At 41.0% G+C, this 14834-nt stretch overlaps 1 protein-coding gene across 1 annotated transcript in view; it reads right to left on the reverse strand.

Annotated features, from left to right (window-relative positions):
* ARHGEF28 (Rho guanine nucleotide exchange factor 28) overlaps positions 1–14834 on the reverse strand; it is a 167027-nt gene that overhangs the window by 59501 nt on the left and 92692 nt on the right. Inside the window, exons 14-22 of the mRNA XM_015413585.1 lie at positions 12039–12171; positions 11835–11890; positions 8302–8353; positions 7260–7404; positions 7056–7171; positions 6295–6435; positions 5116–5366; positions 4133–4255; positions 3277–3394 (exon numbers count right to left, since the gene is read on the reverse strand). Of these exons, the coding sequence (XP_015269071.1) occupies positions 3277–3394; positions 4133–4255; positions 5116–5366; positions 6295–6435; positions 7056–7171; positions 7260–7404; positions 8302–8353; positions 11835–11890; positions 12039–12171 (1135 nt within the window). The remainder of the gene's footprint in view (positions 1–3276; positions 3395–4132; positions 4256–5115; positions 5367–6294; positions 6436–7055; positions 7172–7259; positions 7405–8301; positions 8354–11834; positions 11891–12038; positions 12172–14834) is intronic.

The raw sequence follows: 14834 nt of genomic DNA on the forward strand, positions 1-14834 counted from the left end.
CTGTGAATTTTTGTACTTCGACATAGGATGCTGCCCTAGAGCAGGATCCAAACAAAGGCCTGAATCCAACGATGTATGAGCAAAAAGAGAAATGTGCTTAGTGTATTTTCATTTGTGCAAACAACAGCACAAGGTCTGCACCAACACACCTCTCTTCGACATAATTTTTAATGAAATAACACACGTATGGTACAATGAAATGTACAGTGAATAGTTTGGAACGTAAAACTGCTGATAATTTTATTTATTTTGTTTCTGAAAGTGTATCAAAAAGATTACCTTGACCTAAATCTTTTCCATGTGGAAAGGATAGTAGCAGCAGAATTGCTTAGTGCAAGAAAACTGTGAGGAGTAATTTTAGATCGTCCGTGTGTGTGACTTCTGCCCATGCAGCAGTTTTCTGCAAGCCCATTGCCATAATATTTTTTTTTCATTTCAGAAATCAAATGGACATTTTTCTTTCATGAGGTTGTATGGAGGAAGGCATGCTACAAGTTTGTAGGGAGTCCAGAAAAATTTTGTTTGGGCTCTAGGTTATACATCTGTAGGTCCTAGGGTCTAGGAGCATTTCCACTTTACACATGTAATTTTTCCTTTGCTTTTAGGTCACCTATCCATTGGGTTTTTCTCTCACTTCTGCACATATTGGCATTGCTTCCATGCTGGCTTTGATTCTTTTCACTTTCCTCCTGCATTTTCTGATTGCTGTTTTGAGGTGATTTATTTATTTATTTTGCTTTGCTTCCAAGTCGATGTGAACCAAAAAGCAGAATGGAAGCATTGGAGTTTACTTCCCTGAACTTCCCTGCCCCTTGATGCCAACCTCACCGCCTACTGAGAACCTGTTCCACCCATCCAACCATTTGTACCACTGTAGACACGGGACCGAATTCTCTTGCACACCTTTCAAATTTTTTACCTGTCCTATAATTTTTTTATTCAGCAATCTGAAACTAATGATAAAACGTTAATCAAACTCCTGCAACTGGAGTCTTTTCACTAGTCTCAGATTACTGAATTTAAAAAAACCCACACAACAGGGGGTGGAATTTAAGGAATCGTTTAATCCCCTGGCTGATATAGGTTTGGTTGGGGTATTGTGGAGAAGGCAAATGGCAGCATCTCCAGTGCAAGAAAAATAGATTTCAGTCCTTTGTGCATTTTTGTGGTGCGGGGGGGGGGGGGATTGTCAGTGGTGAATGAAATTGACCAGAGATGTAAAGTGAGCGGGAAGATAGGATGGGAAACCTGCAGCTTTTTGGTCATTTCTCTTTGTAATGCAGTTGTAATGGAGTGCTGTGCTAATCAATTCCTAGGAGAAAAATCAGAAGGGAAAAAGGTGCAGAGAGCACACACAGCATTCAAATTCAAGCTGCGTGACTCGACTTCGGTGAAAACTGGCAATAAACTGTACGTGTGTAATTGGCCATAATTTCCCAACAATTACCCCAAAGCTCTTTGTACAGTAATTAGACCTTTGGTAACTAAAAACCACAGCACATTGGGTCCTTTTCCTTCCACAAATTAGCAGAGCTACTCTGAGGGAATATAAAATTAAAAAAATTGTTCTGCTGGCACCCTTTAACATCCCCTCATCACACCTTCAGGCTCCAGGGGTGAAAAACTTAGCTGCCACTGCCAAAATTTTACCTTCTAGGCAGGGAACACCTTGGCTTTTCTCCCTCCCCAAATTTATTCAAGAAGGATTCCAGCTTTCTTGCTCTCTAAGTTGTGCCCCATAGCAAAGCTGAACAGCTGAGGTGAGACAATCCCTATACTCTCTGGATCCCTCCTCTCATAGTAGTCTTCCCACAAAAGTGGGAAGGAAACAGGAATTTACTGAAGGAATGGGAGTCAGGAAAAAGTAGGGTTGCCAGGTCCTTCCTGTCCACCAGTGGGGGATGGGGGGTAGTGCTACCAGCACCAGGTCAGGAAACTCCTGGAGATTTGGAGGTGAAACCTGGGGTAGACGGGTACCTCAGTGGGGTACAATGCCACTGACTTCACCCTCCAAAGCAGCCATTCTCTCCAAGGCAACTGATCATTGAAGTCTGGGGATGAGCTGTAATTCTGGTGGATCCCCAGGTCCCACCTGGAGGCTGGCATCGCTAGGCAAAAGCAACTACCAAAAGGGATTGGGGGGAACTGAGGCACTGATCATAGTACAACACAAGGTGGTAAAGTTACTGAAAGGAAACTCAAAATAAAATATAATCCCTAACATATCTAGCTTCCAGTTGTTATGATTTCAACCACCACCCTCCCTCTCCTTGAAGAGAACAGGAAATCAAAACCATCCCCATCCAGGCCCGTGGCTACGGTGGGGCATCTCGAGGCTAGACCCCCCCAATTTACTGGTGATGCCCCATGACTCCCCATCCAGTCCAAGGCCCCCAAGTGGTGGCAGGTGCAGGGAAGGAGCTGGATATTCCTGCGCAGCTGTCTGGCACGAAGGTCCAGCTATGGTGGCTGCACAGTGCCAGACAGCACTCTCTATTTCCTCCAGAAAGTCTATTTCCCCCAGAAAGTACTTGTTACTGGCGGGCTCCTGAGCGCCTGGGATCTCACGCGGGGTTCCTGTGCCCCACTTTCTTGCATGCCTTTCTCTCTCCCACAGCCTCCCAGGCTGGCAAGGGGAGACAGGTAAGTTACATTAACTACAGCGTAAGTTAATTGACTTTAAATTACCTTTAATTAGATTAGCCAATGCCACCTAAGAAATTTAAATGCCCCCCAACTTAAAAATTCGTGGCTATGGGCCTGTCCCCAGCTCTTCTACACAAGTCTCCAGCACCTGAACAAAAACAACCGTTCCCTCCCCCAAATTGTCACCTGTGTCTCATGGCAAGAGAATCTTCACTGACATAGCACCTACTTGTAACATCAGGCAAAATAATTTCAAGCTCAGAATTTCAAATTAGAATACACTGATACTGGAGTTGAGGGTACTAATGGTTTCACTCACTATTCTCACCCTGGGAGTAACATTTCATTGCAGGGCAGGGATTTGTGTTTGTGTGTGTATTAAGTCACTGTAGGAAATCCAAGGGCCAAGTGGGATTTTTAGCAGCCTGTGATCCTAAATCATTTACACCCTCAGACATTTTCCTGGTAAAATTTTTAGACCTCCATAGCTATAATGATCTGCTACTATCATCTATTTCACTATTTCACAATAAAAAAAAATAGGAAAGATGCCTTTGGTGCCTCCATTGTTAATCAGTGGAATAAATCTTTAGGATTTCTCACACAGCATGAATAAAAATCACTACAAACCTTTGGAATATTGCAATATTCTTTCTACTAACACTGGGTACTTGGTGATTCTCTGAGTGACCAGCAGAATGCACTCCGGGATTCCACGACGCCGAGCCAACAGATTACTGCTCCGTAGCTGTAAAAATAGACCAATGTTTAATTTGGTTTTTGTGTGATACATCTGATGCACAAGTTGTACTTCTTTTTTCTCTTTTATTTGGAGAAGAGCTGATCTATTGCTTTTCTCTGGTTTGGTCCATTTGTTATTAATCTGTTGTTTACTGCCTTCAAGTAAAAGTCTTTAGCTGGAGCAGACAAGAAGCCAACTATGTATTTTGATCTCCTTGAATTATCAGGCAATGAAGCACTTCTGAATACTGGCAATTAAAAGTAATGCACCTATGGCACACAAAGGTCATAGTTATTTGAACAAGAAGTCCAATAACTCCTGTTTTCATTTGTGGTTCTGCCCTGCTGATCTGAGGTGGCTTTTATTTTTAGACTTTATTTTGTTCAACAGGCCAATAGGAGCCAGGCCTAGTCACATGTGCACTGTAATGTTGAGAGGCTAAAACAAGAGATCCAAGCAAAATAGGAAACATATTGTTATCCCTTGAAATTTGCAAGGAATACATTCTGAAATTTCCCTAGGAAAAGCTTTACTGAATGTCATGAGCCCAATATTAGAAAGGAATTCAACTGAATGTCTGAAATATTTTGTGCCTGAAATGTTTGGGTCCATAACTTTCCTTAATTAAAAATGGATTCTTTAAAAAGCAAAACTGCTTTAAAAACAACAATAACTTTCAATTAAGATTCATTTATTAATGCTTTCATTGTTATAGGAACACCAAGTGTGCAATTACAAACTTACTTTGATGAAATTCTGGAACTTTTTGTTTTGCTGCAGCTCTTTGAAAAGGCTGACTGCCTCTTTCTGATGACTACAGAATTCCCCATATATCTTCTTCACCTTGGCTGCATTTTCTTCTGAAAACTGATTAAGAGCAACAATTAAATTGTATTTATTAGAATATCAAATGTTTTACAAACAATATGCCAGACTGACTGACCCCTGAAGTCAGTTGGAAGCTTACTGAATATATTTACTGCATGTATTACTGAATTGTACTGAAATTGTACTGAATTGTATTGAAATGGTATTCCTAATCTATATAAAACTGTTCCTATTCAAAAAGTTCATATGTTAAGTGGAAATTCAACAGTTTTAGAACCTGGCCTGGATCCACCAGAGGATTTTTACAGATGGAAGGGATTTTTTTCAGCATGGAGTGACTTCCACTCCTCCTCCCAGCCCAAAATACCCCCCGAAAAGCTGCTCCTGGGGAAAAGAGGACATCAATGAACAGCATAAAGGAGAAGTCAGAGGTCTGCAGTGGGGGGGGGGAATCAGTGAAAAATGCCCCCTTTCATCTGCAGAAAACTTCCGGTATATTCATGCCAGTATGAAGTGGTTAATGATGCCTTGAATGGAAGATCTGGTGATGTGCAGAGTTGAAATTTCAGCATTTTATTACCCTGAAGACTTTTGGGTACCTTTTTTAATGTATTTAGTACATTTTATCCTGTCTTTTCTCCAAGAGCTCAGGGCAGTGTACATTGTTCTTTTTTTCATTCTATCCATACAACAACCCTGTGAGGTAGGTTAGGCAGAGACAGAATGATCAGTCTGAGTTTGACGGCTGAGTGGGGTCTTGAACCTGGATCTCCCCAGGCCTAGGATGTGACACTCCAACCACTACACCACACTGTTTTTTGCTCTCTTATATAAGACTTTGGGCTTTCTTCTTGTTTAAATACCATTAGGGAAGTGTCTTTTTTTCCCCAGTGTTTTACCTGCTGTACAAGTATATCTCCAATCCTGCTGATTACAAAGTTTCTGTCACTTCCCCCCTGACTTGACTCCTGCCGTCTCTCCTTCATACTACAGAAGAATTGCTGGTGAAGTTCAAGCAGCTCATCTAAACAGGGGAATATTTTGTCCACAGTGCTGTGGTCCAGTTGCAGTTCTTCTTTCATTCCCTTCCGGAATATCTTAGACATAATGAACAAGGTGTGGATGTGATGCACTTCTGTTTGCATCAGCTCTGCAACAGAGGAAGAAAGCATGTAATGATTATTCCAAATCAGACCCCTGCAGATTACACTGTGCATCCCAAACCGTTACATCCTAGTGTGCTCTGCTGTTACTTAGAACATAAGGAAAAAAATCAACGTGCAAAAATTTTTTCACACTGGTCAAATCACCCTGGAGGAAGCAAATATGGAGCTACTTTATGAGATGGGGCTCCTGATAAGGTTGTTCAAGACCTACACAATATCATGACCAAACTGAGACAGGAAAATCACCTTTGAGCACTTCTTACAATGGAATGTACTTTAAGTAGCACCAACAGTATGCTGAATATTACCATGCTCCCCTAGCTCCCTCACACCTGCAGTCCTATTTGACTCCCAGAAAAAAAACTATTCCTGGAGTCATGGGACTGTGCACGGGGGACGGGGGGTGCACAGAGGAAGGGGAAAGACGCTGAAATTTCCCATTCCAAAACAGAAGAGGCAGATGGAAGAATAGTAGGAGTCAGAAATGACACCACAAAACATGTCAATGACCTGCCCCAGTGAAAACCCACGTTTGACATCAGCACGTCAACTGACACTATGAGGTCATTCTAAGTTTTTATCTGGATGTAACTTCAACACATCATGCAATGTCACATCCACCCCTGGCCTGGCCTCCCTAGGGCATATTATAATAGCCATGCCTAGTATGCTGTATCTATGTACATCTAACATGCGAGTAATTGATCCAGTTACTGAAATTTAAAAACTGTTAAAATTTTAACTTGAAGTTTATTAACACATCTTTCATTATTAGTAAATGCCAGCTTATCAAATAACAAAGAATAAAAGCCTTTAAACAATTTATAAAATAACATGCAATTTCATTCAGTTCCACAAACCATTCTAGCACATAATCATGTCTATCCTTGTAAGGATCTTGGACATACTGACCAAAAATCACATCTTGTCTTTTGATGATCTCCTTTTCTTGCTGGCTGCAAAACCAAGGGTCTACCACAAGACTCCAAGACTCTCCCTCAAAGTCTAGGGCATCAGTGCTGAGGTCACTCCACAAAGAGCCATCAACATCATCTGTGGGGAAGTAAAAAATTATTTTTATTTATTTATTTATTTATTTTGGGATTTATATCCCGCCCTACCCGTACGGCCCAGCAGTCAAAGAAACATGACCAGAAAGGAGCTGTGGCTCAGTGGCAGAGCATGTGCGTGAGTCCACACACTTAACTGGCATCTCCAGTTAAAGGATCTCTGCTTGCAAGCGTTAGGAAGGATCTTTCTCCGCACAGGACTCTGAAAAGCTTCTTCCAATCAGAGTAGACAATACCAGTGGATGTACGCTTGGATCTTATGAACGGAGCTCTGGGTCACAAAAGCGTATGCCTGGAATAAATTCTGTTTGTCTCTAAGATGGACTCCTGGTTTATATTTTAATACTGAGTTAGGTGCATGAGTGAACCACAGAAAGGCGGTTCAAAATATGTTTGTTCAAAGTTTCTAATTCAAATGGTGGCCACATAAGAAGGTAGCATTTCAGCAATTTACAGCAATTTCAGTTTAACTATCTGGATTTTTTATTTCCTTCTACCTTTGTGAAAGAAGGTACACTGGTTGTATATGAACAGGCATAATGAAGAATGCATATATTTGGGGTCATTTTTATGCCTCAGTGTCGTCTAAAGTTTTCAGCATACCTTCAAGTACAAAAGACTCAACTGATGATGCACTCCCAATTGATTGTAAGAGTTCTTCAGAGTGTGACCGGGATCTCCAGAGATCGGTGTCTGGCTCCAAAGGGGATGAACATTTTCTAGAGGGAAAGCAAAATCACACAAGGATCATGTAACTCCCTGTGACAGTACCGTATTTATATAACACATGCAGAAAGCGCCATCTACCTTTCAAGACTGGAACTTAGAACACTTTTGGATGAGTGTTGTTGCTGCAATCCATCTTTCTTTACGAAGGACAGTCCAATAGGTGTGGATGTAGAAAAGTGAACCGGGGACAATACTGGCTGCGGAGTATCTCTGAATGACGGATCTGAAAAGTAACAACTTCAAGTAAGGAATTTTTAAAAAACAGTTCTGATTAAATGCTTCATGACACTTGGCTGTAATCTAAAGAACTACCTTAGGCTTACAGGAGGATTTGCACTCACACAGCACATCTCTTATTCTCTCTTATATTTGAATAAAAGATCCCTGTGATGCATGACAATCTCCTTTTGTAACTCCACACAATTTCAAAAGTCTTTTGCCATATGACACGGTTGGCTGCTGCTAATGTTTTGGAGGGTGGAAACTAGCTGAATTAATTTTTGGATCCTGGCCTATACAATTAATAATTATCTCAGGAAAAACATTTTGCAATTTGAAAGCACACCTTGGAAAATGCTGTAAGATTCCAGAACCTTGAAAGTTATGCCAGAGGCTATAGTTCAATGCCTCCTAGCCCCTACGATATGATGTCAGCAATGTTCTTAATCCCCATGTACTCACCATTACTTACAGGATGATAGTTTTAAGATTAATATTTCAAATAGTATTTTACATTTGAAATTCACTTTGGCTAATGTCAGTCAAGTTAGACTTTTGCAGAGCTCATCCATACATCTTTGTAGAGCTCATCCTTTTTAAGCACATGCTCAAAAGGCTTCCCACTGTTTATTTCTTGGAATGGGATGGACTATTGATTGATGTTGATTTTATTGTTCACTGCCTATTTTAAACGATTTTTGTAAAATACCCTAAACTTAGAAAAGGCATGGGATATACGTTTTAAAATAAACAAACAAAAGTGTGTGTTTATGTGGAGATTGTGAAGAAGCTCAGTTCTGCACTATTGTGTACTTCTGCTATAATTATAAGAAATCTTTTAATAGAGCAAAACATAAAAGTATGTCTTTACATCTCTTAGCATGCTTACTAAAATGCTTACTTGTCTGGATAGCTTGTGTTCTGTTCTTAATATGGCATCTCTCTTGGGATTTCTGGCAAAGAAGAATGTTTTTGTGGTAAAAAACCTGATTACACAATTAACATTCTACTGATCAAGACTGAGCCATCCGCACTCCAAAGGGATATAAAAAGATATATACTCCAAAAGATATTCATACACCATATACTTCATACACTAAGACTTTATTTATTTAGTTAACATCTCACTTTTCTCTCCAATGGGGACCCAAAGCAGCTTACATCATCATTCTCCACATCTTCATTTTATCCTTACAAACACTGCCCCCCATAAGGTAAGCTAGGCTGAAAGACACTGACTGGCCCCAGACCACACAGCAAACTTCCACAGCAGAATGGGGATTTGAACCTGGGTCTACCACATATCAGTCCAACACTCTGACCACGACACCGTGCTTTTATGCTCTAAATAACACAAATAAATTTTCAGTGTAGTATCAGTCCCGACTCTCCCCTATGTACCTGGTGAATTTTACTATTGAGGTACTTATAGTGAATATGGAACAAATCGAAAATATGGTATTTGATCTAAATGTAACAGTTAAGGCAAGTTTTTTCTTTAAAAAACTTTTAAAAACTATAAAGCAATATATTTTTTGCTTGCAATGTGTTATAATTTGAACATGTATATCTAGTGTTAAGGGGGGAAGAGAAATGATGGTTTAAATTTTTATTAGGAAACCTGAAAAATTCAAAAAGCCAAGAACTGCTGTGTATGTTTTGCTATAATTGGTATACACCAGGGGGCATTATTTCCCTTTGATTTTGATACCAAGCTGTCTATTGGATTTTCACTGAAGACGGGAAGACTGCACTGCTGTGCACGTTCTTTGAAAACTTTTTCCCCTATCAGTGGTCACTGATTATAACCACCATTTACATAAAACAGGGTGGCTGAAGCCACTGTCTGAGCATCCCACTGCCAAATACATTTGCTCCTGAAAATCTTTCAGCAATAGCCACTTTACCACCTTCACCAGTAAGACAGGCTATAAATGAAGTACCGTACATATTCATTTACTGAACAAAGTTTGAGTCCAGTGGCACTTTTAAGACCAACAAGGTTTTATTCAAGGTGTGAGCTTTCATGTGTACACACACTTCTTCAGATATTCATTTACTGTTTTATCAACATAGATGTAATGTAAAGCAAGACCCAAAAATGGTTGAGTGAATTAGCCCAATTTGGCTCATGAAAAGCTGTTCTTTCAAACAACTGTGAAGCTACTGACTGCATTTTCTGAAAATAAAATTCTCCAAAATACCTCAGGCTTCAGATTTTTAATGTATACAGCTATTGGCTGGTTATGCCAACGCAGTAAATATTCCTCTGATCTGCTGGTCACGCGAAGGCCTCTCTCTCCCAGTTGTCCTGTCTCACCCAGATTCCTCCATCTAGCTTTCCCCTCTTCCCTTCATTCCTTTGGGGGTGGGGCTGCCCCCTCAGGCCACTAGTTCCTTCAGTCTGTCTTATCCCTCTCTTTAAGATCTGGACAGATCAGCCAATGATAGTTAGAGACTCTAAGTTATTTATTAAAATATTTCTATCCTGCCTTTCCTTTGTGGCTCAAAACTGCTTACAGTTCAGAATTTTAAAATGTACAAAGTACAAGTAAACCACCTCCTCAATACCTTCTGCCTACACCCCATTAAAAACCTCTGGCCCCGGTCACACTGGAGGATTTGCCCTGTAAAACGGATGGGTTGAGGGCGGATTAAACCAGCACAATCAGATGCCAACATCTGCCAAGGGTTGCGCCCCCGCCCCCAACCCGTTCCTTCCGGCCGAAAACGTGGATTTAAAAGATACCTGCAAAACACTAATACCTACTTGGAAACACGCAGCACGGGCGGGCATGTGATCGCCAATGCACCCGTATCCCATGGTATGCGAGGCCCTGCCACACTGTGCATGCGCACAACTGCGCAGCTGCCTCACCTCGCCCTTCATCCCATCGCTTTCCCCTCAGCATGTGATTGTGCCTGGGAGCAAATGCGGCATGACTCGGGGGATCTGTCTGATCCCGATGCCGCGCTTCAATTTACTGCAGCTCTAAAAAGCCGCACTTCTGCCGCGGCTTTTCCCGCTAATGTGACCGGGGCCTTAGTGACTTGTGGAACTTCCTAAAAGCTTCCATGGCTGGCATTCCCCTCATCTCCTCCGGGAGGGCATTCCATAGGTTAGGAGTTACTACAGAAAAAGTATGTGCTCTGGTGGATGCCAGGCAGGCTCCTTTAAGGAGCAAAAATAACCAGTGGGTGGCCACCTAAAGACCACAGTTCTCTGCTTGTAACCTTGTGGTACTTCAGTCAATGACTGCCACTGGCTCCCCCATCAACCATATTCCTTAAGCCAAAAGTAGGCAAAATTCAGGGAGAAGAATGCTGGGTTGTTTACTAAGATTGCAGCAGCAGCAATTCAGGTGGGCAGATGTGTTGGTCTGAAGCAATAGAACAAAGTTTGAGTACAGTGGCATCTTTAAGACCAACAAAGTTTAATTCTGGGTATAAGCTTTCATGTGCATGCACACTTTACACACTGCAAAGCTCATTCTTCAGTTGGGTCAAATATAGTAATGGGGAACTGTGAGGCAAAGCACCTTAATTTCCCTGAAGGGTTAACGTGATTATTAGCAGGCCTGCTCTGGCTCGCAGGTGTCCATTCTTATACCTTTCAAGGCCAGAGTTAATCACAAGAAGCTGTGCTCAGCTGTACAATCAGATGGGAGGGGGGAATTAAGAGCAGACATTGAAGTCCTCTGGAAAGTTCCATCAAAAGGGATTCCTGATTGGATCCCAAGGACCACCTGATGCCAGAGGGCAAAAAAGCTATAAAAAGGATGATATAGGCCAAAGGGAAGCCATGCCAACTTTATGCTTGTGCCATGCTAGTATGCTTTGATATGTTATGTTACATCATGATGGACTGCAGCATATAGAATGCTTTAGGCTACAGCTTGGATACTTATGCTGCAAGAAGGTGTACCATCTACTATCAGGTCCTAAATATATTAGATTAAAAGGTTAGTTTCTCATTTATCTGTTGCTAACCTATAGAGACTGGGGTGCATAGTGGTATCCTTTTTAAAAACTGTTTAATAACCCGTACCTTTATATATTTTTACAAAGGTCTGCTTTATTTGAGTACATTTAACCCTGAGGACCCACAGGGCTAGGTGCTGCTCAGGTAAAAAGGCATGGTGACCCAGGGGGAATGAGGCCTTTGGGTCTCTGAAAGGGACATATAGCAGTTTTGGCAGTGGGGAGAATTAGATTGGGAAACTAGTGCCAAGGAAAGAGATGAAGATCTCCTCCTCCAGCACTGCTGTCTCAGTCTAATTGTCCCACCTCTGTAGCTGTTATGCAGATTATGTTTAAAAGGTGACAATATGGGGGGGGAATAGAAAGAGGGGATGGAAATATAGTAACAATAGCAAATTGCAAATATCAATAAAGTAATAATAGCAACAATGTTTTAAAATTGTATAAACTTACCTTTGTACATGCAGGTGCACAATCCTTACAACTTTTATGCACATTTGCATTGCAATCTGAAAGAAAAATTCAAAACGTGAGACTTTGTACAATTCTCTGACTGTAAGAATATTTGTTTCAAGATACTTTGATATTTTTTTACATCTTCACAGATAGCAAACCATATTTTAAATCTAACCTACATAATAAAAAGTAGCTACTCACAAGAACACTGCAAGGACTCTTTCCCCAAAAGTGGCTTCTCGCATGCGAAACACGGGATTACCCCAGCAAAAGTTCCAGACACAAACTGGTGCCTAAAAGGTTTCTCTCTTTCTTTGGCATCTTTACTTTTTGCCTTTATAACAAGAATGAAAAACAAAGCAAAACAGTTTATTAGCTGTTGAAATGTATCCAGAAGCCTTTGTTATCTCTCTCTTGTTCACAGTGAAGTGGTGGGAAAGTTCATGTTTTATAAGAAAGATTTCCTGCTATTTTCTCCTCTGTACAAAAAAAAATGTACCCGAGGCAAGCAGCCATTTATCACTCTTTACGTTTTCCCATAAAACACACTTCCAAGTATATGGTAACTCCTGAAAACCCAGTTCTGTCACAGAGCCTTTTCTGCACACCAACCAGTCTCCAAGTTATCTATTACCAAACAAACAGGAGTAAGTCAACAGAAGGTACTTTCCACAGACATTTTCAGCAGTGCTGAAAAGTGAGCCCCCTTTCAGCAATTCCGGGAGATGAGGGCATTTTTTATTGGCCAACACACTGTGAAACCTCCCTGGATATATACTACTTGTGACAATTGGAAGGTGATCCAGAGAAGACCCAGTAACTGCAGGAATAATGACAGCTTCAAAGTAGCAGTAAGTCTAGGAAACAATTGCAGCAGACAGACTAAAGAAGAACTAAACCCTGTAGGTAGAGGCATTTCAGGAAATATTTTGACTGCCCAAGAGTACTGTGCCACCCATGTCTTAAAAATACGTTTGGTAGACATTTGGTGTCTTTTAAGATCCTTATAGTTTTGAGTACTTGAAGTGAATCAAAGCATGAAACACAATGAAATGGTGGAGTCCTGAGATAGTAGGCAAACAATGTTGCTGCAGAAAAGTGATACGTTTTAATGGCAACTCATGTTAAAATAAACTTCTTGAAAGTACAAACCTAGAACATCAGAAAGAACCTAACTTCTCCAAGCTGTGCTGGTTTTCTGCTTGCAAAAAGTTGGTTTAAAAAAAATATAAGAGACCATTAAGAAACATAATTCCTCCCATCAGATATATGGACATCCATTCTGCCACCTCAGGTTTTACCAACACATTATTCCTGCTTCATTCTGTAGTATGCACAGGTTGATGCTAACACAGTAAGTCTTCTGGGCAAAGAATGGGTCACCTGCCACTTTGGCCCTGCCACTTTACCTGCCTTTAAACCAACAATAAGATTCAAGATGTGAGCTTCCGTAGCCAGGAACCAAGAAATATCTCTGTCTTTATAATCCAACATAGCCTCAACATTCAACGATAGAGAAGAGGCATTAGCTACATATAAAGACGTAAAGTGTTCCACCCACTTATTGCAGGAAATACAATTATCCACATTTTGTTTCCTTTGAGCTAATGACCTGTTAACCAGCCTCCAAAAGGATCTCATATCCTTAGTGGTGGATGTCTAAATCAGATCAGCCCAAGATTGTTGGATACTATGACAGTTCTTGTGCCTAAGAAGGTTTCTGTGTCTACACTTTGAATCTGTATATCTAATTCTCAATGGTCCTCTCTGCCTACAGATACTTATTTCTGCAAACAGAGGGTGCACTCTCCCCCAACAGGTTTTTCTACAGACTCAGGAGATTTTGTGGGTTGCAGAAAAATCCAAAAAGTTTTTAAAAAAACTCAGGGAAGGTTGAATTCCCACCCCAATACCTTTTGAAATGGCCACTGCAGTACTCCAGGGCCTGCTGCATCAACAGTGAGAGATAGCCAGAGAGAGACAGACAGACAGAGACAGAGAGAAATAATGAGTTGGGGAAGAGGGGAGGAAGCAAAAGCAGAACTGGAGCTGGGACTGGTGAGGATTCGTCCTGCAGTATGAATGGCTAAATAGCAGGGGATATTTTAAAAGGACATCTGAACTTCTCACCCCTTCCTCTTTTGCTATGGGATCCACTGTCCTCTTAAAACTTTCAGGGGGGGCTTCTAACTGCTGCTCCCCCTCCACCAGCTTGAGAAAGACTGAATGGCTGAGAGTGAGAGATACAGAGAGATAATGGAGAAGAGGGAAGGAAGCAACAGCAGAACTGGAACTGGGATTGGGGAGGATTCCTTCCTGCCACTTGGCCATCTCCAATGCTGTTTTTCCTGCAATATGAATGGCTAAATAGCAGGGAGAAGACATTAATAATATGCAACATTTTGTTGTGGGTCCCCACTTGTTAAGATACATTGTTTGCATAGCAAAATTATTAGATTTCTTAAACTTATAGTAGTCTGTCCTGACTTGCTTCCTGCTATTTTGGAACTCTAAAACAAATCAAATCTCTTTGTTCTTTCATTTGGATTTATTAGCACCTCCCCCCCTCACCAATAAAAGTTTAATTTGATCTAGCATCTCCTGGAAATTTCTTGGACAGAGGTAGAATCCAGCAACTTGTTCTTACTTATGAGTATTTCTTCAGAATAAAGTAACCGAGCCACTTCCTCCCTGACATCATCCCATCACTGTGGGATCAGGGAAAGTGGTGACTCCAAATCAGGGTCTAACGCCCTAGTAGCCTGGTTTACTTAAATATCCAGCTGCCAAAGAACAGGAAAATGGTCACTAACAACAGATTTGTATACTTTAAAATGAGTTATTTTAACAAATAAATCCAACAAAACATCGTGGCATAACTAAAAAGCTGCTCCTGAAAGTTGAAAGCATTTCTGGATCATCGGTGTAAAGTACTGAAGTAGGAAGTGGAACTCTCAGACACAGCAACAGTCAGGCAGCAGATGATGATCTCTGGAT

Source organism: Gekko japonicus, unplaced genomic scaffold (genome assembly GCF_001447785.1).
Source record: "Gekko japonicus isolate JY-2015 unplaced genomic scaffold, Gekko_japonicus_V1.1 scaffold318, whole genome shotgun sequence".
In the NCBI taxonomy this organism is placed as follows: Eukaryota; Metazoa; Chordata; class Lepidosauria; order Squamata; family Gekkonidae; genus Gekko; species Gekko japonicus.